The following is a 25,922-nucleotide window of genomic DNA, read 5'->3' as shown; positions in this document are numbered from 1 at the left end:
CCGCTCACGGCCAACGCCAGTGACGATTGTCCGAACTTGTCATGGGCCTCCCCTAGGTGAGCTCGGCCTGAAGTGAGTACCCAATGTGATGTGTAAAACATCACCACCTGGGGAGACAAAGGCGGCAGGGCGTGGTGTGCCGTGCCGGCATTCATAGGTGCTCTCTAACAGCACTTGTCCCAACAGTCTGTGCAGGCTATACGGGGCATCTTTGTTGTGGAGCGGTGTGGAACTGCGTGGGGTGTGGCGGGGTGGAGTCGTGGTCGCGTTGGCTGCGGTGTTGCGGCTTGTGGCGGTGCCTTCCTCGCTTTGCGCTCCCAGTTCAACTCGACGATTCATCTCGCCCCGCGTGTCTGTCACGGCCCCACTCCGCCCGTGGTGGATTTTAAATGGATTTTTCTAGCGACGTTTTGATCGCGCGCTACCCCGCGACCTCCACCACTCATCCGCACGGCGCCGCACGGCGCTCCGAACCTCCTCCTCGTCCTCCTGCACGACGCAGACGCCCGGAGCGGCCCTTGCGCTCACCCTCGGGGCTCGCTGGAATGCCGCCTCTGTCGCCTCTGTCGGCCAGGGTCTCCGGGGAGGTCGACGCTGCCATGCAGCCATGGCAGCTGCACGAGGCACAGTCCTGATCTCCCCCCCCCCCACCCCCCCCGTTTGATGAAAGTCGCTTGCAACTTTCATCAGCTAGCCGAGCCCAGAGACGACTGTTGTGGGTTTGAAGGGGGTCCTTGATGGACGCCTTCCAACAACAGCCTTGCCTGCATGTCCCTCACTGATGTGCATCGGTGGGGGTGTAAACCACCACCACCACCACTCCTCGCCTCCTGTTGATGGGGAGGTAAGCCCACGACAGCCTGGGATTTGCAGCTCCCCACACCTCCCCGCCACACACACCCTCATTCTTGCACACGCGCGCACGTCAACCGATACAAACTCGCGCGCCAGCACACGTGGCACTTTCCACCACTGACACATCCGTCTCACACGGCGGCTCTCGCGACCGATATCGTCCACAAGAGGTGGCTGTTGCCTCCTGCTGCTGGTTGTAATTACTGGCGAAACGTCGTACTCGGATTATATCATGAATGTTGTAGGTTTACTCTCCAACACATCCCGTGTGCTGTACTAGTAACGAATTGGCATGTTCTGTTTACGTGACAAACCTTACTAATTGGCTGTCGGGTGGTGGCGGGTTTCACGCCACATTTATATTTACGCGATCTAACCCAAAACAAAAAGCTATACAGTATTATGGCTAATACACATCCACTATCATCCACCCAGACACATTTACCCCAAGGCTGACGTCGGCACACACACACACTGGCACCTGACGTTGGCACACACGCACGCACCACCCCCCCCCAAACACACGCACCACCCCCCCAAGTCCCAGAGACGGTGTTTCACCACCACGAGCGCCGCTACCGGCGTCTCGTGTTGAACAGCGCTGGACTGGAGATGCGAACACGTGCACAGGAGTAGCTCCCGGGTTCCCTGTGGCTCCGTGCCCCCGTGTTCTCCATGATTCTGTGTCCCAGTGTCTTTGCTTTAATGTCCCCATGCTAACCGGCGTTTCTGTTCTTCACCCTATCTCCCCAGTCCCCTCGTCTCTGTCCCTGTGACTCCAAGCTGCCTGTGGAAACGTCTCGGTGTGCGCCTGTCCGTGCCTTCCTGGTCTCCTTGCACCACCGATCACGTGGAGCCTACGAGCCAAGGCCCCACAGACCCCTTTCTCCAGTTCCGCTCTACCCCAGGGGATTTGCACTCTGGGTTTGCATTTCTGTCTGTGCCACCCTTCCCGGGTCGCGTCTCGCTCACACCCAGCTCACGTCTCACTCACACCCAGCTCACGACTCACCCACACCCAGCTCACGACTCGCCCACACCCAGCTCACGTCTCACCCAGCTCACGTCTCACTCACACCCAACTCACGTCACACCCAGCTCACGACTCGCCCTCACCCAGCTCACGACTCACCCAGCTCACGACTCACCCACACCCAGCTCACGACTCACCCACACCCAGCTCACGACTCACCCACACCCAGCTCACGACTCGCCCTCACCCAGCTCACGACTCACCCTCACCCAGCTCACGACTCACACTCACCCAGCTCACGTCTCACTCACACCCAGCTCACGACTCACCCACACCCAGCTCACGTCTCGTTCACGACTCACCCACACCCAGCTCACGTCTCACCCACACCCAGCTCACGTCTTACTCAGCTCACGACTCACCCTCACCCAGCTCACGTCTCACTCGCCCAGCTCACGACTCGCCCTCACCCAGCTCACGACTCACCCACACCCAGCTCACGACTCACTCACCCAGCTCACTCACACCCAGCTCACGACTCACCCACACCCAGCTCACGTCTCACTCACCCAGCTCACGACTCGCCCACACCCAGGTCGCGTCTCACCCGTGTGCCGAGACGCCCAGACACGAGGTGTGGAATTTGCCAGGCGCAGGCAGAGCAGGGGCGACCACGGGGGGGGAGGAGGAGACAGGAGGCTGAGCGAGGTGCCGAGGCGGTCGGCGACGTTACGAGAAGGGAAGGGAGCCGATCTTAGCTAATGAGGTGGGAGGTGATTTGAAGTGATGAGCGATTGTAGCAGGGAGGAGACGGATGGTGATGGGAGATGGGTGGAGACGGGAGGCAAATGAGAGATGAGGCTGTGGGGGAGATGAGGCTGGAGACGACGCTGCGAGTGGACTTCCACAGCCGATCTGCAACTAAGAACGCGGTGTCTCTGCCACCCTTCACCCCTCATTCCCTCCACTGCCCCCCGCCCCCCTGTGGTGGCGTTGAACACCGCGAATGACGTCGCGCGCGCCTTGGTGCCCCTGGCGGTGTGGCCAGTCAGGGCGGCGTCAATCACCGCGGCGAGACAAAGACGGCCTCGTGGGTGCAGCGGTTATCGGCGCGAGACACGCAGTGGCCGCACGATTTGGAATTATTGCGGGCCTCGCGCTAAATTAATCGCTGAGAAGTTTAAAGAATAAAACTGTCACGGGCTCGGTCTGAGGTGGGGTCGGGGGGGGGGGTCGAGGTGCTGCCCGGCGCTGCGGATGAAGCGACCGCATCGGGACGGCAGCAGCAGTCGCCACGACTCGGTAACATGAGGGAGGCTCGGAGTCCAACACAAACATCATTATGATAATCTTTAATTCAATTTTACATTCATTACACTTTCTCTACCTTGCCCGACACGTGCATTCCGATTTACACATTCAACCGGTGGCGACGGTTTGATTGTAAATTTGATTCCTTTTTGGGGAAACCCCAAGGGTGCCCCAGAATGGGCAGGGCAGTACAAGCGACGCGAGCCGCAGCACAAGTGACGCGACCCGCAGTCCTTCCCAGCTCGCAAGGGGCGCCCCCCCCCCCCCCCCCGCTGGCCGCCAGCACGACCAGAGGGGTCCCGCCAAGCCGGCTGCCGCGGTGAACTAAGGAGCAGCTGCGGAGCGGAAGGGCTCTCAACCCAGGGCCTGCAGCAGGCTCTCGTTGGGCTGGAGCGAAACCAGCGTGCTGCTGGCAGACGCCAGCTCTGCGAGGGACACGCGGCCACGCTGCCGGATGAAGCGCGCCACAGAGTCCATCTCCTCCTCCGTCACATAAATGAACTTTCCACGGTCATCTAGTACACCTGGGGTGGGGGAGGAGTGCGTGTGAGTGGGGGGGGGGGGGGGGGTGCGTGTGAGTGGGGGGGGGGGGGGTGCGTGTGAGTGGGGGGGGGGGGGGGGTGCGTGTGAGTGGGGGGGGGGGGGGGGTGCGTGTGAGTGGGGGGGGGGGGGGGGGTGCGTGTGAGTGGGGGGGGGGGGGGGTGCGTGTGAGTGGGGGGGGGGGGGGGGTGCGTGTGAGTGGGGGGGGGGGGGGGTGCGTGTGAGTGGGGGGGGGGGGGGGGGGGTGCGTGTGAGTGGGGGGGGGGGGGGGGGGTGCGTGTGAGTGGGGTGCGAGTGGGTGTGGTGTGAGTGGGGTGCGTGTGAGTGGGGGGGGGGGGGGGGGGGGTGCGTGTGAGTGGGGGGGGGGGGGGGGGTGCGTGTGAGTGGGGGGGGGGGGGGGGGTGCGTGTGAGTGGGGGGGGGGGAGGGTGCGTGTGAGTGGGGGGGGGGGGGGGGTGCGTGTGAGTGGGGGGGGGGGGGGGGTGCGTGTGAGTGGGGGGGGGGGGTGCGTGTGAGTGGGGGGGGGGGGTGCGTGTGAGTGGGGGGGGGGGGGGGGTGCGTGTGAGTGGGGGGGGGGGGGGGTGCGTGTGAGTGGGGGGGGGGGGGGGTGCGTGTGAGTGGGGGGGGGGGGGTGCGTGTGAGTGGGGGGGGGGGGGGGTGCGTGTGAGTGGGGGGGGGGGGGGTGCGTGTGAGTGGGGGGGGGGGGGGGGGTGCGTGTGAGTGGGGTGCGAGTGGGTGTGGTGTGAGTGGGGTGTGAGTGGGGGGGGGGGGGGGTGAGTGGGGGGGGGGGGGTGAGTGGGGGGGGGGGGGGTGAGTGGGGGGGGGGGGGGTGAGTGGGGGGGGGGGGGGTGAGTGGGGGGGGGGGGGTGAGTGGGGGGGGGGGGGTGAGTGGGGGGGGGGGGGTGAGTGGGGGGGGGGGGGTGAGTGGGGGGGGGGGGGTGAGTGGGGGGGGGGGTGAGTGGGGGGGGGGGGTGAGTGGGGGGGGGGGGTGAGTGGGGGGGGGGGGTGAGTGGGGGGGGGGGGGGTGAGTGGGGGGGGGGGGGTGCATGTGAGTGGGGGGGGGGGGGTGCGTGTGAGTGGGGGAGGGGGGGGTGCGTGTGAGTGGGGGGGGGGGGGGTGCGTGTGAGTGGGGGGGGGGGGGGTGCGTGTGAGTGGGGGGGGGGGGGTGCGTGTGAGTGGGGGGGGGGGGGGTGCGTGTGAGTGGGGGGGGGGGGGTGCGTGTGAGTGGGGGGGGGGGTGCGTGGGGGGGGGGGGTGCGTGTGCGAGTGGGGGGGGGGGGTGCGTGTGCGAGTGGGGGGGGGTGCGTGTGAGTGGGGGTGCGTGTGAGTGGGGGTGCGTGGGTGTGCGTGGGGGGGGGGCGTGTGAGTGGGGGGGGGGGGCGTGTGAGTGGGGGGGGGGGTGTGTGAGTGGGGGGGAGTGTGTGAGTGGGGGGGGGTGTGAGTGGGGGGGGTGTGGTGTGAGTTGGGGGGGGGGTGTGAGTGGGGGTGCGTGTGAGTGTGGGGGGGGTGCGTGTGGGGGGGGTGTGGTGTGAGTTGGGGGGGGGGGTGTGAGTGGGGGTGCGTGTGGGGGGGGTGCGTGTGAGTGGGTGTGAGTGGGGGTGCGTGGGTGTGAGTGGGGGGGGGGGGTGTGTGAGTGGGGGGGGTGTGTGAGTGGGGGGGTGCGTGTGAGTGGAGAGGTGCGTGTGAGTGGGGGGGTGCGTGTGAGTGGGGGGTGTGAGTGGGGGGGGCGTGTGAGTGGGGGGGGGCGTGCGAGTGGGGGGGGGGGTGTGCGAGTGGGGGGGGGGTGTGCGAGTGGGGGGGGGGTGTGTGAGTGGGGGGGGGTGTGTGAGTGGGGGGAGTGTGTGAGTGGGGGGGGGTGTGTGCGTGTGAGTGGGGGGGGGTGTGTGCGTGTGAGTGGGGGGGGGTGTGTGAGTGGGGGGGGGTGTGTGAGTGGGGGGGGGGTGTGTGAGTGGGGGGGGGGTGTGCGAGTGGGGGGGGGTGTGTGAGTGGGGGGGGGTGTGTGCGAGTGGGGGGGGGGTGTGAGTGGGGGGGGGGGTGTGTGAGGGGGGGGGGGTGTGTGAGGGGGGGGGGGGTGTGTGAGGGGGGGGGGGTGTGTGAGGGGGGGGGGGTATGTGAGTGGGGGGGGTGTGAGTGGGGGGGGTGTGTGCGTGTGAGTGGGGGGGGGGTGTGTGCGTATGAGTGGGGGGGGGTGTGTGAGTGGGGGGGGGGTGTGTGAGTGGGGGGGGGTGTGTGAGTGGGGGGGGGGGTGTGTGAGTGGGGGTGCGTGTGAGTGGGGGTGCGTGTGAGTGGGGGTGCGTGTGAGTGGGGGTGCGTGTGAGTGGGGGTGCGTGTGAGTGGGGGTGCGTGTGAGTGGGGGTGCGTGTGAGTGGGGGTGCGTGTGAGTGGGGGTGCGTGTGAGTGGGGGGGGGTGTGAGTGGGGGGGGGTGTGTGGGGGGGGTGTGTGTGGGGGTGCGTGGGGGGGGGTGTGAGTGGGGGTGCGTGTGAGTGGGGGGGGGTGTGTGGGGGGGGGTGTGTGTGGGGGTGCGTAGGGGGGGGGTGTGTGTGGGGGTGCGTGTGTGTGGGGGTGCGTGTGAGTGGGGGGGGGGGTGTGAGTGGAGGGGGGGGGTGTGAGTGGGGGGGGGGGTGTGAGTGGGGGGGGGGGTGTGAGTGGGGGGGGGGGTGTGAGTGGAGGGGGGGGTGTGAGTGGAGGGGGGGGGTGTGAAGGGGGGGGTGTGTGGGGGGGTTGTGTGAGTGCTAGTGTGCTGTGTGTGTGTGCAGGGTCAAGGGTGAGTGGTGGTGCCCTCACCACTCAGGTTGCCGTCCGCCATGAGGTCCTGCACGCGGCTCACGGCGTCCTGCAGAGGCGGCACAGGCGGCACGGGCGCACGTGTCACTACTCACTGCTCCACTTACTCTACTCACTATTCCACTCCACTCACTACTCCACTCCACTCACTACTCGACTCACTACTCGACTCACTCTACTCACTCCTCTACTCGCAAACACAGCTGCTGCTCTGCCGAATATTACTGCCACTACTCCCCACTGCTAACTACTACTACCCTCGAATACTCACTACTACTACTCACTACCATTAACCGCAAATGCTACTCACGACTACTATTCCCTGCCATTACTGTTCACGACTGCCACCACCACTTTGCTATTCGCCATGACCATTCACCACTCAACGCTCCTATTGGTTCACGTCCATTGTTCCCCGCTGCTATTCCCTGCTGCTGCGGCTGCTGCTGCTGCTGGGCTCTCACCTGTGTCCTCATGGCGAAGTGCGACGCCAGGTCCTCCATGAGCACCACCTTGGACGCCTGCAGGTAACACACGTAACACACACACAGGCATCCACACATGAAGGTGTGGCGCGTGTCACGTGGCGCGTGTCACGTGGTGTGGCGTGTGGCCGTGTGAACGGAGTGCAGTGTGCGGGAGGGTCCAAGGTAAACTGCCTTGGCAGGGCACGACTGCTCGGGTCGTGTGGTGGACTCGGGTCGTGTGGTGGGCTCGGGTCGTGTGGTGGGCTCGGGTCGTGTGGTGGGCTCGGGTCGTGTGGTGGACTCGGGTCGTGTGGTGGACTCGGGTCGTGTGGTGGACTCGGGTCGTGTGGTGGGCTCGGGTCGTGTGGTGGACTCGGGTCGTGTGGTGGGCTCGGGTCGTGTGGTGGACTCGGGTCGTGTGGTGGACTCGGGTCGTGTGGTGGACTCGGGTCGTGTGGTGGACTCGGGTCGTGTGGTGGGCTCGGGTCGTGTGGTGGGCTCGGGTCGTGTGGTGGGCTCGGGTCGTGTGGTGGACTCGGGTCGTGCGGTGGACTCGGGTCGTGCGGTGGACTCGGGTCGTGCGGTGGACTCGGGTCGTGCGGTGGACTCGGGTCGTGCGGTGGGCTCGGGTCGTGCGGTGGGCTCGGGTCGTGCGGTGGACTCGGGTCGTGTGGTGGACTCGGGTCGTGTGGTGGACTCGGGTCGTGTGGTGGGCTCGGATCGTGTGGTGGGCTCGGATCGTGTGGTGGGCTCGGGTCGTGTGGTGGGCTCGGGTCGTGTGGTGGACTCGGGTCGTGTGGTGGACTCGGGTCGTGTGGTGGACTCGGGTCGTGTGGTGGGCTCGGGTCGTGTGGTGGACTCGGGTCGTGTGGTGGACTCCGGTAGTGCGGTGGGCTCCGCTGGTGCGTGACGCCGACGGGATGTCACCGAGTGCCTGACGGAGAAAACTGAAGACCCAGGCTGCTGCAGTGTCGTCACAGCCTATGGAATTCAGTTCTCACCGCCCGGCACCCTCTCCACCCAGAGACACGCGTACGTATGCGTGTGTGTCTTTGTGTGTGACTGTGTGTGTGTATGAAAGCCTTCGATACTTCACGTGGCCTCAAAGTGCACCTGGCCTGGCACAGGCGCCGTAGTGATGTCACCGTCACCTAGTGGCGAATGGCGGGTGTGTTGGTATTGGAGCGGTCATGTAGTGGTTGGCGCGCTGCGCTACGAACCTGGCGACCCGAGTTTGATTCCCGCTCACGGCCAACACCAGTTACAATTATCTGAACCGATCCTGGCCTTCCCTTAAGTCGACTCGGCCTCAAATGAGTATCTGGTGCGGTATGTAAACATCGCCCACTCAGAAGACAAAGTTGTAGCAACCCACCCCCTTGTGTGCTGTGCTGCCCTTTATAGGTGCTCGCTAACAGCACTTGACTCAAAAGTCTATTAAGGCTACACAGGAATCTTTGTCTTGTGTATGTGTGTGATCGTATCGGTGTGTGCATGTGTCTGAGTCCATCACCTTGATGAAGTCGATGAATTCCTGCAGCTGGTTCTGGGACTGTTGAGACACGCACAGCACAACCGTGATGCGTGCGCCGCTCACTCACTCTCTCCATCACTCACTTGCTAACTCACGCACTCATGCACTCATTCTCTCGCTCGCTCTATCAATTGCTCACTCCGCTACTCGCTAGCACTGAAACTGTTCATCGCCTCTGCCCTCCCTCCAGCAGCATGTAGTGCTGAGACCCACCGCTAAAAGAGCACACCACCGCCTCTAGCCTGCGTCCCCTGTATACGGGGCACACTCCCCACAGCACGCGCGACCGACACACACGGCCACGCGGACTCACCACTGCTAACGCAGCCCGTGCACTACCAGGCTCACCGATTACGTATGGTGTGAAAGAAGTTCCACACGCATCACTGCTAACAAAGCACGTGCTACGAGGCTCACTGCTGAAGCAGCCTCTTCTCAATACACACGGCGCACAACCGGTAAACCACCAGCCCAGCAGTCCACCCCCCCACCCCCCCACTGTGATCCGGCGTGACCTCTCACCTCCTGCTCGGTGGCCTCATCCAGCATGCCCTCCTCTTCCACCACGAAGGCCGCCCTCAGCTTCAGGTACTCCTCCTGCTCGCGCCTCTCCTCCTCCTCCTTGGCCCGGAGCTCCTCCACGGCCTGCGAGCGGCACGCGGCACGACGGCCCCGTCACCCTCCCGTCCATCGCGCGCTCTCGTCAGCCCCCCGATAGGGGGATCCGCCGGTCCCTGCCCCGCCGTGCCGCACCCCCCACCTCCCCCCGCTCCCTGGACGCACGGCGGCGTCCGCTACGCGAGAAGGACGCGGCAGTGGACGGAGCGCATCGTCGCGGGGAGAGCCGGGCCGCAGCCGGGCCGCAGCCGGGCCTCGCCTGTCCACCACGTTCCTCGTGTGTCCCTCGCTCTGTTCTACCTCGGGGAGGGGGCGACGCGGCCCGAGACTCGAGCGCACGGCCACTTCCTCGTTCGTCCGGTTGCGACCATCCCGATGCCCGCATGCACCGCCTCGGTGATCATCACAACGCGGTGGCGGCGGCGGCAGCCAGACCCTGGGGTTTTATCGAGGTCCTCGATTTGCATAGCAGGCAGAGGGGGGGGGCCGGTGGGGAACTAAAAAAATTCCCTAAAGCAACGCCCACTTCCCCCCCACCCCTATCCCCCTCCCCCACCCCCTATCTCCTACACTCCTCTTCTACAATTGACAAAACCCACCGACCCCTCCCCCTCAATCCACCCACGTACTTCCTGGAATGGTATGGTGGGGGGAGATCACATGAGGGGAACGGGGCTGCTTAACCAATGGGGGGGGGGGGCTGTCCACCACGATTGCAATTAGCCACCCCCCCCCCACATCGTGGGGCGCTGTGAGGTTGTGGTCGTGGCGGCAGAGGGCAGTGCGGGAAAACCCCCGCCCCTTAGCTGCCCCCACACACCGACTGGCGTGGTGAAGTATGGACAAACATCCCTCGCAAGGCATGGAGGAGGAAGTGGATAGGCCCCCCGTCCCTGTGTGCGTGGCCTGGCCATGGCCTGGCCTGGCCGTGGCCTGGCCGTGGCCTGGCCTGGCCGTGGCCTGGCCGTGGCCTGGCCTGGCCGTGGCCTGGCCTGGCCGTGGCCTGGCCGTGGCCTGGCCGTGGCCTGGCCGTGGCCTGGCCTGGCCGTGGCCTGGCCGTGGCCTGGCCGTGGCCTGGCCGTGGCCTGGCCGTGGCCTGGCCGTGGCCTGGCCTGGCCGTGGCCTGGCCGTGGCCTGGCCTGGCCGTGGCCTGGCCGTGGCCTGGCCGTGGCCTGGCCGTGGCCTGGCCGTGGCCTGGCCGTGGCCTGGCCGTGGCCTGGCCTGGCCGTGGCCTGGCCGTGGCCTGGCCGTGGCCTGGCCGTGGCCTGGCCGTGGCCTGGCCGTGGCCTGGCCGTGGCCTGGCCGTGGCCTGGCCGTGGCCTGGCCTGGCCGTGGCCTGGCCGTGGCCTGGCCGTGGCCTGGCCGTGGCCTGGCCGTGGCCTGGCCGTGGCCTGGCCGTGGCCTGGCCTGGCCGTGGCCTGGCCGTGGCCTGGCCGTGGCCTGGCCGTGGCCTGAACGTGGCCTGGCCGTGGCCTGGCCGTGGCCTGGCCTGGCCGTGGCCTGGCCGTGGCCTGGCCGTGGCCTGGCCGTGGCCTGAACGTGGCCTGGTCGTGGCCTGGCCTGGCCGTGGCCTGGCCGTGGCCTGGTCGTGGCCTGGCCGTGGCCTGGTCGTGGCCTGGCCTGGCCGTGGCCTGGCCGTGGCCGGGGCGTCAGGTGAACCAAGGTGCTGGCACACCTGGGGCTCGGTGGTCACGATGCGAGTGTGGGGGGGGGGGCAAGGTGACCTCACGCAGGGGTCACAGTGGGACGGCGGGTGGGGGCAGCTGGGACCTCGTTACGGTGCCCCGAGCGACTTCCACTTTCTGTTCACGAGGCGGTGCCGCGGGTGCCGCCACGGCGAGGGGCACGGAGGGGGCCCCTCGTGCGTGGGGAGTTATTTTGAAAAACGGGAAACTTGGCCGATTATTATAAAACCACGGCCGCTGTTATTTCGTTTTTGTTCAGTTTTTTTTCTTTCTTGAGGCCAACTGTGAGTTTCTGGGAAACGAGGAGAGGGTTTCTCGTCAGTCTGCGTTGTGCAACCACGAGCGGCAAAACCCCACGCACAGCCGCGACGAGCACAGCCGCGCCGCTACGACCGCCGGAGCGTGCGAACAGCGCAAGCACCACGGGACACACCATGGATACACAACCACACACAACCGCAATGGGCACAACCACACGCAGAGCAACAAGCACACACGCACATCCCGCCCCTCCACACGCCAGGATAAATAAAGATTCTCATTCTGACCACCACCACCACCACCACACAACAGCGTCCAACACACCTCCTGTGCAGACACAACCACGGTCACGCAACGTGCACCAACTAAAAAGAGACCCAACACGAACACACAAACATCACGACCACACACAACCTCTACAAGCACAACCACAGCAACCGCCAATAAGATAAAGATCCCCTGTATAGCCTGACCAGACTTTTAGGGCAAGTGTGACAACACAACAACAACAACCACCATTCACCACTAAGTGGCGGTGACAACACTACGGCGCCTGTGCTAGGCTATGTGCACACACCCACACACAATCATACATTCACGTACAACCACACGCACCACCACCAAGCACACAACCTCAAACACACGCCCAAAAAGACACCCCGTGTAGTCTTCACAGACTGTTGGGGCAAGTGCTGTTAGCGAGCGCCCGTGAGAGCCGGCACGGCACACGAGGGCGCGGGTGTCCAGCACCACATCCGCCCGCCTTTGTCTCCCTAGGGCCGAGTATACACACCGCTGCAGCTACTAATTTAAGGCTCAATCGATCTAAGGGAGGCCCAAAACCGGTTCGGACATTCATCACTGTGAGCGGGAATCGAACTCGGGATACCGGGTTCGTAGCGCGGCGCGGTAACCGCCGCGCCACCGCTCCGCATGCCAAGGTACACGTCACACCAAACGTGGCTCCGCCATGAATTTGGCCAAACCCCACCCCACCCCACGTGGGAGCGCTGCAGGTGCGGGGGGCTGCCGCTGGCGACGGAAGCGCTGCTGTGGGCGGCAGGGCCGAGCTCGCTCGCTCCCATCAACCCGAAACCCCGCGATTGCAGAAGTGAAGAGTGCGCGAGTAAGCGCCAGCGGGCAACGCTCGGCCACAAGCGAGAAGCTGTGGGCACCAGCTTTGCCGGGATCAGCACAATGCCCGCGGATGGGGGGAGAGAGGAGGGGGGGGGGGGCAACGGCCCAGCTGTACGCCACGACGGCGCTGCACTTGTTTTTCCTAAAGCGCGTCCCGCCGTGTGTCCCGCGGCGCTTCGCCCGCTCGGATCGATTCTAGCGCTGGCCGGGATCGTGAAGGGCACCGCGTGTGTGCGTGCGTACGGGTGTGCGCGTCGGTATGGGTGCGAGCGCAAATGTATTATTTTAAAATTATAGATCGAGGGTCCATGCAGTGCGAGCTGAACTTGCGAGGCACAAACACGACGTGGGAAAGAGACCGGGATTCTGAACCGGAGTGCCTGGGATCTAGAGGAGACCTGGGGTGTTGAGGCTCTGATGGTTCGACCAAGGCTGTTAGTCGGGCCTCTAAACAATTCACCGATTCGTAACGCAGAGACACACACCTACACTCAAGATACGCCCACGCACACACATGCACGTAAGAAGCTATTTTTAAAAAAAATATGCAAATTAAATCCAAATGATTTCTGCTCAATGAAGCATACATGGAGGTCTTTAGTAAGGAGATCTGTAGTGAGGAGGACTGTGAGGAGGTCTGTGGGGAGGAGGTCTGTGGCGGATTAGACATTCAGTGCCTCATCGGCAGAGTCAAGCTGGGCTCGACAATTCTGTACAAGGGCCGTCTCTGTTGATGAGAGGTGCCCACGGCACTGGCTTCCCTACTCGAGGTCACCGTCCCCACCGGCTCGCTCCCCACCGCACGCACGCACGCACGCACAGATTAACACAGCCCCGCCGTACCGCTAACGCTCCCCCGTCGTGTGCCGTCACAGAAATATGGATGTGCCTCTCCCAGTCGCGCGTGCTCTCGACTCCCTGCACCTGTTAAAGTCCAGGCTCGAGGCCTTGCTCCTCCCCCCTACCTGCGAGAGACGCCTCTCTACAACATAGAACTAACTGGACAGGTTTGTTTTGTTTAACCAGGAGTGAACTCAAGGAACCAGGATAGAGTCTCATTTGCAAGTGTGAGTGAGTGGGCGAGTGTGTTGTGACCTGCACTGTGCTGAGCGGGTGAGTGAGTGAGTGGGTGAATCGGTGAGTGTGTTGTTGCGACATGCAGTGTCGTGAGTGGGTGAATGAGCGAGTGGGTGAGTGTGCGTGTTGTTTTGACCTACAGTGTAGTGAGTAGATGAGTAAACTAGTGTGTTGTTGTGACCTGCAGTGTGGTGAGTGGGGAAGTAAGTGAGCGGGTGAGCGAGCGGGTGAGTTTTTTGTTGAGCCCTGGAGTGTGGTGGTGGTTGAACAGTGTAGAGGACGTGAAGCAGTGCGTCTGGTGTTCACTCCGATTCACGTGATGCGCATGTCACGCTGAGCGGCGTTTCGTGATTCTGCCAGGTGTAGTAGATACTATATATGAATAAACTCTGTAAGCTGTAATTGTGTGGGATCGACGATACGGCGACGTCATGAGTCGAAGCGATTTCCTTCTCACACGAGCCTGGAGGCGGTGTGCATCTTCCTGTTTATAGCCCCGCACGGCCAGCGGTGGACATTCTACATTCCTGTGGCGGCCATCCATCGGAGAACCACTGTTCTTACTCAATCGATGAACTCGGCAAGGGAGGGATGATGATGATGGGCCGAGTCGACACCCCCACCCCAAACCTGGAGTCGAACTCACGGCGACGCCCAGCCGCGAGGAGCCGCTCACGACGATGCCGCGAGGCCTCACGACGGATCGCGACGGGAGCGCGACGCCGAGCCGCGAGGCCTCGCGACGGAGCGCGACGGGAGCACGACGGTAGAATCGCGCGTGACTTTCTCTCAGATGTATTTTTGTCGTCAAAGTCCACAAGCGGACGGCGAAAAAGCCCCACGCGCCCCGCCACTTCCTCTAAGTGGACGCTGCCGGGAAATCGGATCGTGGCATTGAACCTTCGGTGTCCTGGAAAAGCTCGATCGCCCGCCGTGTTGCTAAACATGCGAGCAACACGGCGGGCGATCGAGCAGCAACTAATATGTGTAAACACATATTAGTTGCTGCGGCGCCATATTATTAACATTCCTTCCCTTTATTAATTCTAACCTTACTCCCTCCCTTTGATACTGCTAATCCTGCATAATGCATGGGCATAATGACTTTAAACCCCTCACCAAACCTCCTACGCATTTCACAAGTAGTACTAATCGCATATCTGCATTTCCCATAAATATGCTAAATTCCTCTTGATATGCAAATTATTTTGTCAAGACGCTCTCCGCCCCTCCATCCCGGCATAAATAGTCGCTCCAAGCCTGGAGCGTGCCATTCAGACTCTGTCTACTTGACAGACCTGTTCTCCACCTGAAGACGGCTGATTGCGTTGTGGCCGAAACGTCGTGAGAATTATTTTATAATGTTTTATTTTTATTATTTTCCTTCTACGTGACTTTACCGAAAGAACCAAGAAGATGCGTATGTCAATCGACGGCCTCGTTACGAACGCACGACGTGTCCTCGGGCACGCCCCCACGTGGACAAGTCGGCGCGATGTGAGAAGACGCTCCCGGCACGCCGAGTGACGCCTCGGACATCGCGCCGGGCTACACGCGGAATGCGGCTATTGTGTCGTTTAGGGATATCGTGTAGTTTATTTGGGGATATTGTGTCATTAATTAGGGATACTGTGTAGTTTATTCACAGATGGCCGCACGATTCATTGTTAGGAGTATTCTAGTAAAGGACGGTAAAAGTTACCTTCATATTTAAATTGTAAGGGGCTGCCGCCAAACACGAGAAACATGGCAAACTTTGCGGTGGCCACACGGCACGATCGTGGGATGGCGCCAATTTTTAGAGCGGCAGTTTTAAACGGCTTGGACGGCTGTGTGACGGCCGTTGCTGTTGATCTATGTGGAGGGGTCCTGTGTAACTTCCCACTGCGGTTTGAGACTCCATTACAAACCCGTTACAGTCTCTGCCCGTGTGTTGGAACGGCCTGGACACCGCTTGCAACGGTGCCCATGCCATTAACTGACACAAGCATTTATGCTTTCATCCACTTAGCCGCCTATTCTTTCCACACACGCGCTGCTACGGAGAGACACTACACCAAAAAACACATGCGATTCTTCTGTGTTGGCAGTGGTGCACGATGCACACAAAAAAAACTTAACACATTCGTCACGAACAGTGTGGTCCATAACAGAAACAAGATAACCGAAGTTTTGTGAGATGGCCCTTCTTCATCTCTGACATATCCCGGCAAGCCAAAACTCCCGGCAGGCCACCACCAGAGGCTCTGTGGGCCGACAGTTCAACAACCGCGTTCTGTACCAACGCCGATACCCGTACGTCGAACATCGCTCTCGTATTAAGAGCGGGTGGAGAAAGTGCCGTCCTCTACCGTGTGCAGACCAGAGGTCACTCGAAGGCAGCTCTGCGACATCTGCTTCCATGGGCCGTTCTCTAACATTGGCAGGAAATAGAAATATTTTTTGGTAACGAAAGACGCTGACACCGCCAGACAGAGCCGCCCCTAGGGTACGACGAATTGGGGCGACCACCCCGGGCCCTGCGCTTCGGGGGGCCCCGCGCTTCGACGTCACGCTGTCAGATGTAATACTTCTGGTTTGGTATAAAGGAATCTGATGGAGGGCCCATACAGTGGGATTTTACCCGGGCCCCGCACCACCACCCCGTAGACGGCCCTGCCGCCAGACGCTCGCGCCTCGTCCGTCTGCGGTCCATCTCGTCGTGAGCGAACCAACGAATGCGGGCGAGCAGTAGTCACTCGGGCGAGCAGACACTCACCTGCCGCTCCTCACTGTCACGCTCCCGCGCCTCCTCCTTCTTGCGCTGCTCGTCTCGCGCCGCCTCCATTCGCCGGCGTTCCTCCCTATCTGCCTCCTCCGCCTGACGGAGACACACACAAACATGTATGCACACACGTGCACACAAGCATGCGCACATGTGCAAAATGCACGGGCATGCACACATGCCTGCACACATGCCTACACAAAGACAACCACTCCCCCGCGTGGTAGCCGCTACACTACCGTTCCCCACACACGTGTATACAAGCACATGGGGACACACACACGCGTGCATCCGCCCATGTGTACGCATATAGAAGTGAGACAGGAGGAGAGAGGTAGGAGGGCACAGCGAGGGTGGTAAAGTGAGATGAGAGGGAAGCAGAGGGAGACGAGAGGGAGAGGGGAGTAGAGGGAGGGGAGAGGAGATTACAGTGAGACGAGATGGGAGTAGCGGCAGATGAGATGGGAGTAGGGGGAGGTGAGAGGGAGGTGAGAAGGGAGGAGGTTCACCTCTCTCTGCGACTTCTTCTCCTGCTTCATCTGCAGCTTGCGCTGCTTCTTGGCTCCCATCTTGCCCCCGCCCACCTCCTCCTCCTCCGAGTCACCGGAGTCCCCCTCCCACTCGGCACCTGCGCACGACGCCCGCAAAGAGTTGCCGGGCACAGGCCCAAAACGTCACGGAGCCAGCAACAATCAGCACCATTGACGTTGTTATAAACAAGAGTGGAATTGAGCAAGGTTATTTATTATTAGAGCTTGAGGTAAAGAGCCGATGGGAGGGAATTTCGAAGTGGAGCAGTGCGAGGGGAGATGCAGGGAGAGGAGTGAGGTGGCCTGCAGTGTTGTGAGTGGCTGACTGAAAGGATGCATGAGCGAGTCAGTGAATGGGTGATAGTGGTGTCTGAACGAGAGAGGGTGAGCGGGTGGATAAATGAATACGTGGGCGATTGAGAGTTTTACTGAGTGGGTGAGTGAGTGAGCGAGTGGGTTGTTGTGACCTAAAATACGGTGGTCAGGTGGGCGAGAGAGTGGGCGAGAGAGTGGGCGATTGATCAAGTGGGCGAGTGGGAGAGTGAGTTGTTGTGACCCGCAGTGTGGAGGTGGAGGAACACGGTGTGGATGAGACGAAACAGTCGAGTCTGGTCGACCGAGTCCCTTCACATGTGGTGGCGGAATCAGTGAGTGGAGGGTCCGACAGGCGAGTGGCCGATGAAGGCGCGAGCGGGCGGCAGCGCTCACCGCCCTCCTCATCCCTGTGCATCAGCTGCTGCTGCTGCGCCAGTCTCTGAGCGTCGCGCCGGTGCCGAAGGTTGCGGACTCGACGCGGCTCCCCCGGCGCCCGCTCTTCGTTGGCCGCGGCGCGGGGTCTGGTGGCGGCCGCCAGCGGCGGCACTTGTGCCGCATCGTCAAGCTCTGCGGCGCCACGGCACGGGGCGGGGGGGGGGCGGTGGTCAGCGGATTAATACAGAATCACCAAGAGAGGAGGGCGGCTGACTCTCTCCTGTCCAGGAAAAAAAAAACCCATCATCATAACAGCACGATAGCGCAAGCTATAACACGTAATTGTCAAATAACACAGAGAAAGGTGTAAATAAAAACACGGCCATTTGTGCATTCTGCAAACAAACATCAGCATTTCATGAACAAATGCATTGTGGTCAACTTGTCTGAAATCGCCATCGAAATAAACGTCAGAGAATGTGGCTGACAGCAGCAATGACGCTGCGACAGACCCCCCCCTGCCGACCGGTTTCATCCTTAAAACGACTCGTCAGCACGGCCGAGTGACCAATGCTTCTTCACTGCCGTGAAGTCTGCCTACGGGAACCATCTCTCTCTCTCTGTGAAGTCCCCATCCCCACACTACTGCGCCCCATTGCATTGGCCAATGCCACAAGCTCTCGCATCTCTAAACCACGGACGTGGCAGGCCACGGCCACTGCGGCCACTGACGCGCGTCAACACGTGGCCCCCTGAGGCCCATCAGGCCCCCCCCCCCCCCCCCTGTGCGTGCCCAGCTACTGACGGTCCCCTGGAACCAAGTCCAGAGTCGTCCGTGGACATCCCCACACTGCGCTCACTTCGGCTGGCGGTCGCCGCTCGAAGCGGACTGCGACCCTCCGTGCTCGGTGCATCAAACACATCGCGCGAGACGGCGGGGTAGGTCAGCGAGAGCAGGCTATGCGAACGCGTCTGGCGCGACGCGTGGATACCCACAGACCCCCATGAACCCCTCGGGCCCACGTGGTCCCCTGACCCCCGCGCACTGCTCTGAACCCCTCGGGCCCACGTGATATTGATCGCCAATCGTCCCCCTGTGTGCCACCCGGTGGGTCGCGATGTCACCGAGTGTCCATATCGAACCCTCAGCGAACCCAGTGGATCACTGCGGTCCCTATGGGGTTCTCAAGGCCCCGTGGGTCCCTGCGGGTCCCTTACGAACCCTACGGGTCCCTGTGTCTCTCTGGGGGTCCATGTGTCTCTCTGGGAGTCCCTGTGTCTATCTGGGGGTCCCTGTGTCTCTCTGGGGGTCCCCGTGTCTCTCTGGGGGTCCCCGTGTCTCTCTGGGGGTCCCCGTGTCTCTCTGGGGGTCCCCGTGTCTCTCTGGGGGTCCCCGTGTCTCTCTGGGGGTCCCCGTGTCTCTCTGGGGGTCCCTGTGTTTCTCTGGGGGTCCCTGTGTTTCTCTGGGGGTCCCTGTGTCTCTCTGGGGGTCCCTGTGTCTCTCTGGGGGTCCCCGCTAAGTCCCGCGGGTCCCCCGTTACTGTACGGTACTGTAACATCCCACATTGAACTCGGTGGTTCACTGCGGCTCCTCCCGAGTCTCTGCAGGGCAGGGCCCCTGTGCACACCCGCGATGACCCCGGGCGTGATGACCCCGGGCGTGATGACCCCGGCGTGATGACCCCGGCGTGATGACCCCGGCGTGATGACCCCGGCGTGATGACCCCGGCGTGATGACCCCGGCGTGATGACCCCGGCGTGATGACCCCGGCGTGATGACCCCGGCGTGATGACCCCGTGGTGCCCTCACCGGGCCCTCGGGCACGCCGCTGCCACCGCAGCAGCAGCAGCAGCAGCAGGAGCAGGAGGAGCAGCAACGAGCCGACGGGCAGCGCCACCCACAGCGACAGCGCCTCCATGTCGAGCCCCGCGCGCCAGTCACGTGGCCCCGGCTCTGACGGTGCATCCGGCGGAAACGGAAGTCGCGACGCGCTAATTAGCGTCATTACCGCGCTGGGAACACGTGGGATTGTTTACCGCATCACAGGGGTCGTGTGTGCGCCCGCGTGATACTCGGGGTCTATTAAAGCACCTTGGCTGTGTCGGATGGTGGCGGGCTTCTAACGCCGCATTTATCTATTTACGCGATCTAACACACACAGGAACCTGACCTGTGTTATGGGCGAGATTGGTCGCGAAAGCCGGCGTGTCCAACGTGAAACACTTTGTGATAATTATCGCACGAGATGAAGGCGCAGCCCTGCAATGCCACTGCTCCACCGCCAGAGGGCGCTCTGTGGAGGGCGGGCGGGTGGCGGTCACCCCCCCACCCACCTGACCCCCACCTCCGCTGCTCCTGACAGAGGTTCGCGGTTCGAACCGTCCAGTCCGCCCTGGTCACTGCTGCTGCGTGGTATTGATCAACACGTACTGCGCGCCGTCTCCTGCACGGTCCACGCTCAAGACCCCGCGACGTCGTTCGGAACGCGCAGGGGGTCGTGTGCCCGCGTCACGGTCCAAATTCGACAAAATCCCCCCCCGCCCCAGACAAAAATACCCGCAGATGACTTGAGTTGGCGTCACACGAAGCAACGTCGCCCCCTGCCGGGTGCCTACGACGCGTCTGTGAAGCACAGCGCTGCTGGTCCTGCGACGCCCTCGCCGCCAATGTTGACGCCGGCTGCGGAGTTGGTCTCAGCGAGAGACCAGCCTGAACAAGCAGCTGGAATCCTACTTCTCGCGAGAGAACCTGGCACACGACCTGTACCCGGTGTCCCAAATGGACAGTGACCGGTATGTCCCCATCTGGACCATTGCCAACTTTAACCAAGTCAAGCGGCTCACCTCCGACCTGCAACTCATCGTAGGCACACTCAAGTCATTCTCAGCGAGACCAACTCCGTTACCACCGAGCGGGTCTCAGGGAGTCTCGGCGACGCTGCGGCCAGCAGCTCCCGCAGGCGACTTCGATACCGTGACGGTGGCGGCCCGTGACCGCCGCGTCCCCCCAGCACAGCAAAGGCGCCCGCGCGGTTGGCACCCGACTGTGCTTTAGCGGACAGCTGGTCGCGATGATGAGCGCATGGACGTGCCGTTGTCTGTGGCGTTAAGCCGGGGACAGGGGGACCGAGGGGTCCCGGGTGGTCATTGACCCGTCGTGGGAGCGTCATCCTCGCGGTTCTGACCGCTCGCTCTCCACGGGAGCCGGAACCTCAGCGATGCCGTGACAGCTGCCTGACGAGGGCTGCCATTTCAAGTCGACACATTCCACGTCGCCATTCGGAGAGTGGCCCTCACATCTTTGCCTGTGTAGCGGCATCGTCGCGGTGATCCCCAGGGTCAGGGTTCGGGCCATACCCCGCCACGTGGCGAGCCACGCCGTCTGTCGGAACCTCCGGGATCGGGAGGCCGAACTGACCCGGCATGGTCAGGGGCTGACACTCTGCTGCTGCTGCTATGGAGACACGCTTACTCGGTATCTGCTTGAGTAATACCATTTACAAAGTTATTACGAACGGGTTTTGCCCGTGACGATGTCTCGTTCTTGGAGATTGCTCCCTAGCGCGTGAAGGTTCCGGCCGACCGGATGAAGACGCGAGGCGATGGTGTTTGCGCGTCGCTCTGAGGTTCCCGTGGTCGTAACAAAGCACCCCCCCCCCGCGCCGAGTCGAGTTGACTCATGGAACAAAGCGCGTGACGATGAGAGACGTCATGATGTTAAGCGGTGCCTGACATCGCTTTCCACGTGCGTGTGTGTTTACTCACACATTAGCCCATCGTAACAGGATTATAGTGCAGGCCTGCAATATTATGTTATGATGGGTGATGTGTGTGTGTTGAACTTCTTTCGCACCGTACGTAGCCAACCGTGCTAATCGTCGGTGATGGGAAAGGACAACGAACTAAACACCAACATCAGTTGTAAAGAATTTAGTTATAAATCTAGATGATTTAAAAGTGCATAGCTCCAGTGGCTTCTTAATAACGGGAGAGCGTTCCAGACGGCCGCAGAAGTTCGTCTGAAAGCGCGCGATGCAGTGACCGTGTTTGTTGGGTAATGTTGTGATGATGGGTTCTTCTCATCTACAGATTTGATTCTTGTTGGCATCGGCCAAGATAGAGGCCCCCACAGTGTGGTTGTGGGGACTTGACTCCCACGCCCACGATGAGCCCCATCGACTCGCCTCCACGCGCTCCGTGTCATCATCATTAGCAACATCAACAACGTCAACATCATCATCATCAACAGCCCGTGCCAGTATCAAAAATATCAATACAATCATCGTCATCATCGACATATCAATCCATCATCATCACCAGCATGCCAATACATGATCATAATCAGCATACTCTGTGATCGTAAACATCATCTTCATCATCACAAACAACACCCGATATATTATCGTTATCACCCCAGTCCACCACCTTCATCTCCCCAGTCCATCATCATCAACAACAACACCAGTACCCAACTCATCATCACAGTTCACCACCACCACATCATAATCATCATCATCATCACAGCACCCAATATGACATCATCATACCAATCGTCACTGTCATCACACTCGCGGATGACTGCACGCCAGCACACGCAGCTCTTATCTTGTAGCCGCACGATCAGGTCGCATGGCCCACGCTGTTTGATGCAACTCTGCATATTTGCCCACGATAACAACACGGAGACTTCAAAGTTACGGCTAGGAAATCCATGACAATGGAATGGTAGCTGAGTGCACAAACAAGACCCCTACAAAGCAATAACCCCCTTTGCAGATTACTTCCCCGACCCCCCGAGCACACAAAGCAGAGGGAGGGGGGGGGGCTTCCTTGGGGGTCTGCGCCCCACCGATTCTCTCCCTCCGCCTTTCTCCGACCTCCCACTCGAGCCGCTGTTACCTGGTGTCGCCTGGTGTCGCCAGGTAACCACGCGCGCGCCTGCGTGCGTCACGCGCAGCGGGGGGTCGGAGCCGCAGGTAAGGCGACGGCGGCGAGTCGAGGTGTTTGGACTCGGAGCGTGAGAGGAGCGCGCAGAGACGGGGACGCGGAGGGCAGCAGCTCGGGGCGAGTGAGTGACTCGAGTGAGTGACTCGCGCGGGTCTGGCCGCTTCGGATTCGACCCCGCGTCTCGGCGCGAGGAGGAGAAGAGGAGGAGGAGGAGGTAAGCAGCGGTAGGCGAGGGTTGTGTGGGATAGAAGGTGTGAGGAGGCCGAGAGAGGAGGTTGTTGACGAGGTGGTAGGGAGGACAGGAAGAAGAGGTGAACCATTTTCCCGTCACTCGGAGAGACGCGTGGGAACGATTGTTGACATCGGGGGCTGAGAGGGACACGTGTGGAGTAGCCAAGGGGGTCCATGTGGAGTAGCCAAGGGGGTCCATGTGGAGTAGCCAAGGGGATCCATGTGGAGTAGCCAAGGGGGTCCATGTGGAGTCGCCAAGGGGGTCCATGTGGAGTCGCCAAGGGGGTCCGTGTGGAGTAGCCAAGGGGGTCCATGTGGAGTAGCCAAGGGGGTCCATGTGGAGTAGCCAAGGGGGTCCATGTGGAGTAGCCAAGGGGGTCCGTGTGGAGTAGCCAAGGGGGTCCGTGTGGAGTCGCCAAGGGGGTCCATGTGGAGTAGCCAAGGGGGTCCGTGTGGAGTCGCCAAGGGGGTCCATGTGGAGTAGCCAAGGGGGTCCATGTGGAGTCGCCAAGGGGGTCCATGTGGAGTCGCCAAGGGGGTCCGTGTGGAGTAGCCAAGGGGGTCCATGTGGAGTCGCCAAGGGGGTCCATGTGGAGTCGCCAAGGGGGTCCATGTGGAGTCGCCAAGGGGGTCCATGTGGAGTAGCCAAGGGGGTCCGTGTGGAGTAGCCAAGGGGGTCCGTGTGGAGTCGCCAAGGGGGTCCATGTGGAGTCGCCAAGGGGGTCCATGTGGAGTCGCCAAGGGGGTCCGTGTGGAGTAGCCAAGGGGGTCCATGTGGATTAGCCAAGGGGGTCCGTGTGGAATCGCCAAGGGGGTCCGTGTGGAGTAGCCAAGGGGGTCCATGTGGAGTAGCCAAGGGGGTCCGTGTGGAGTCGCCAAGGGGGTCCGTGTGGAGTAGCCAAGGGGGTCCGCGTGGAGTCGCCAAGGGGGTCCATGTGGAGTAGCCAAGGGGGTCCATGTGGAGTAGCCAAGGGGGTCCGTGTGGAGTAGCTAAGGGGGTCCGTGTGGAGTAGCCAAGGGGGTCCATGTGGAGTAGCCAAGGGGGTCCGTGTGGAATCGCCAAGGGGGTCCGTGTGGAGTAGCCAAGGGGGTCCATGTGGAGTAGCCAAGGGGGTCCGTGTGGAGTCGCCAAGGGGGTCCGTGTGGAGTAGCCAAGGGGGTCTGTGTGAAGTCGCCAAGGGGGTCCATGTGGAGTAGCCAAGGGGGTCCATGTGGAGTAGACAAAGGGGGGCTCTGCGTGTGGTTGCGTGTGACCGCGATTCTCTTGCAAATGACACCTCATGTGCCCCCCCCCCTCTCCGCGCACAGGTACCCCCAAGATCCAGAACCCCCTTTCCTCCGAGGACCCCCTAATAACGGACAGGGACCCCTCCTCACTCCGTGACCATCGCGGCCACTCCGATGCGCGTCCCCGCGCTAGCGGGGTGAGCGACCCGCGGCGTCGGCAATTATGTTCCTGGCCGGCCCTGCTCCTATTCTCACGCCACCTCCCGTCCAGGGGCACAACTTTCTCAGCCGTCCTCTGTTTTTCCCGGGCGCCGCGTGGTCGGACCCCAGCGCCATGGAGACCTTCCATCACTTCCACCACGGAGGACGCGGCACCACCACCACCACCTCGCCCTACTCCTCCTACTCGTCCTCCACCCCGCCACATTACCCCTACCAACACGCCTACCCCTACCTGCACCCCGGCGCCTATTTCGCCCCGTACGTCAACCCGTACGTCAACCCGTACGCGTACCATCAGCACGCGGCAGGCTACTACGCCGGCTATCCTGGCACGTTCGGGCTCTACTACAACCAGCAGCAGCAGCATCATCAGCAGCATCATCAGCAGCAGCAGCAGCACCACGCGCAGGACCTGCAGCATTGGCCCGAGGGCGCGAGGCTGAGCGGGGAGCTGCGCTTCGGGGAGGTGTCGCGGGTCCACGCGGGCAGCGAGCGGCGCCCGCTGCCCGCGCTCGTGCTGGCGGACCTGCGGCGCGTGTACGGCACCTTCCCGCACACCGCCTTCTCCGTGAGCCGCAGCGGCGGCGAGTTCCTGGTGCACGGGGAGCCGCGCGTGGGGCCCCAGGAGTACACCGTGGAGCGACGCGTGCTCAGGCCCAGCCCGAGTCCCAGCGGCAGCAGCAGCGGCAGCGGAGACAGCGACGGGGGCCGGAGGGGGAAGGGGAAGAAGGGCAAGAAGGGGGCCAGGCGCTAGGACGAGGGCGGCGAGGGACGCGGGGGGTGGTGGTGGTGGTGGTGCCGGGGGGGTGGTGGTGGTGGTGCCGGGGCGAGTCTGTGGCTCCGTCTCGCCCGGCCGTCGTGGGAGGTTCCATTGCCACCTGCCGCGAATTGTCTTGTGTGCGCCACGGGTGGCAGGCGGCCTCGGCGTGGCCCTGGCCGCACCACGATGGCCTCGTGCACCGTGCCGGCCTTCGCAGGTGCTGCCCGCTACCAACACTTGCCCCTCCCTGCCTGTCGAAGGCGATGCGGGGGTGGGCGGTGTTCGTCTTTGACTTTGTTTTACATACGAATATGAAAATACTGTATACGTTTGGGAATAAAACGAAATAAATGTTTACAAAAGGACAAATGTGTGCACGGGTGATTTGCTATCTCTTGTTGTAAGGTAATGTTTGTTTGTTGAACTTCTTTCGCGCCGTACGTAGTCAATCGTGCGAAGCGGAGGTGAGCAAGTGGCAGTTGAAAGGTGACAGGAGAGAGTGAAATGTGACCGCAGACACGAAGGTGTACACGAGAATAATTGGTTTGTAAAAACTATAATTAGTAACAACAACAACAACAATTAATAACAGCAACAACAACAACAACCGACAACGATGCACGCCCCCCCCGCCCGCGTGTTCAATGGCACCAAACAAATAAATACTGACACACACCTCGTCACTCACCTCCTCACTATCACACAACATCATCACTCACCTCGTCACTCACTTTTTCACCATCACACAACCTCATCACCATCACTCACCTCGTCACTCACCTCCTCATCATCACACAACCTCATCACTCACCTCATCACTCACCTCGTCACCATCACACACCTCATCACTCACCTCATCATCATCACTCACCTCGTCACCATCACACACCTCATCACTCACCACCCCACATCGTCATCCCTGCCCCTCGCACTCCACATCGCTCACCTCCCTCCCTCCCTCACCTCCCTCCCTCCCTCACCTCCCTCCCTCACCTCCCTCCCTCACCTCCCTCCCACACCTCCCTCACCTCCCTCACCTCCCTCCCTCCCTCCCTCACCTCCCTCCCTCACCTCCCTCACCTCCCTCCCTCCCTCACCTCCCTCCCTCCCTCACCTCCCTCCCTCACCTCCCTCCCACACCTCCCTCACCTACCTCCCACACCTCCCTCCCTCCCTCCCTCCCTCACCTCCCTCCCTCACCTCCCTCACCTCCCTCCCTCCCTCACCTCCCTCCCTCCCTCACCTCCCTCCCTCACCTCCCTCACCTCCCTCCCTCCCTCACCTCCCTCCCTCCCTCACCTCCCTCCCAC

The 25,922-nt window shown here is 62.0% G+C and overlaps 1 protein-coding gene across 1 annotated transcript; it reads right to left on the bottom strand.

Moving 5' to 3' along the window:
- Positions 1-3,165: 3,165 nt before the first annotated feature.
- Positions 3,166-19,272, bottom strand: DDRGK1 (DDRGK domain containing 1). Its single transcript, XM_078855257.1, has 9 exons — positions 19,036-19,272; positions 17,244-17,417; positions 16,515-16,633; positions 16,000-16,101; positions 8,986-9,108; positions 8,443-8,481; positions 6,927-6,983; positions 6,463-6,511; positions 3,166-3,663 (listed from the first exon to the last, which is right to left on the bottom strand). Exons 1-9 carry the CDS (start codon positions 19,229-19,231, stop codon positions 3,494-3,496), a joined length of 1,029 nt encoding a protein of 342 aa, XP_078711383.1. The 5' UTR covers positions 19,232-19,272; the 3' UTR covers positions 3,166-3,493.
- Between the last annotated feature and the right edge of the window lie 6,650 nt (positions 19,273-25,922).

The sequence above is a fragment of the Lampetra fluviatilis genome, chromosome 4, assembly GCF_964198595.1.
Source record: "Lampetra fluviatilis chromosome 4, kcLamFluv1.1, whole genome shotgun sequence".
Classification (NCBI taxonomy): domain Eukaryota; kingdom Metazoa; phylum Chordata; class Hyperoartia; order Petromyzontiformes; family Petromyzontidae; genus Lampetra; species Lampetra fluviatilis.
Note: the sequence above shows the minus strand (reverse complement) of the source record. Positions and strands in the feature narration are given on the sequence as shown.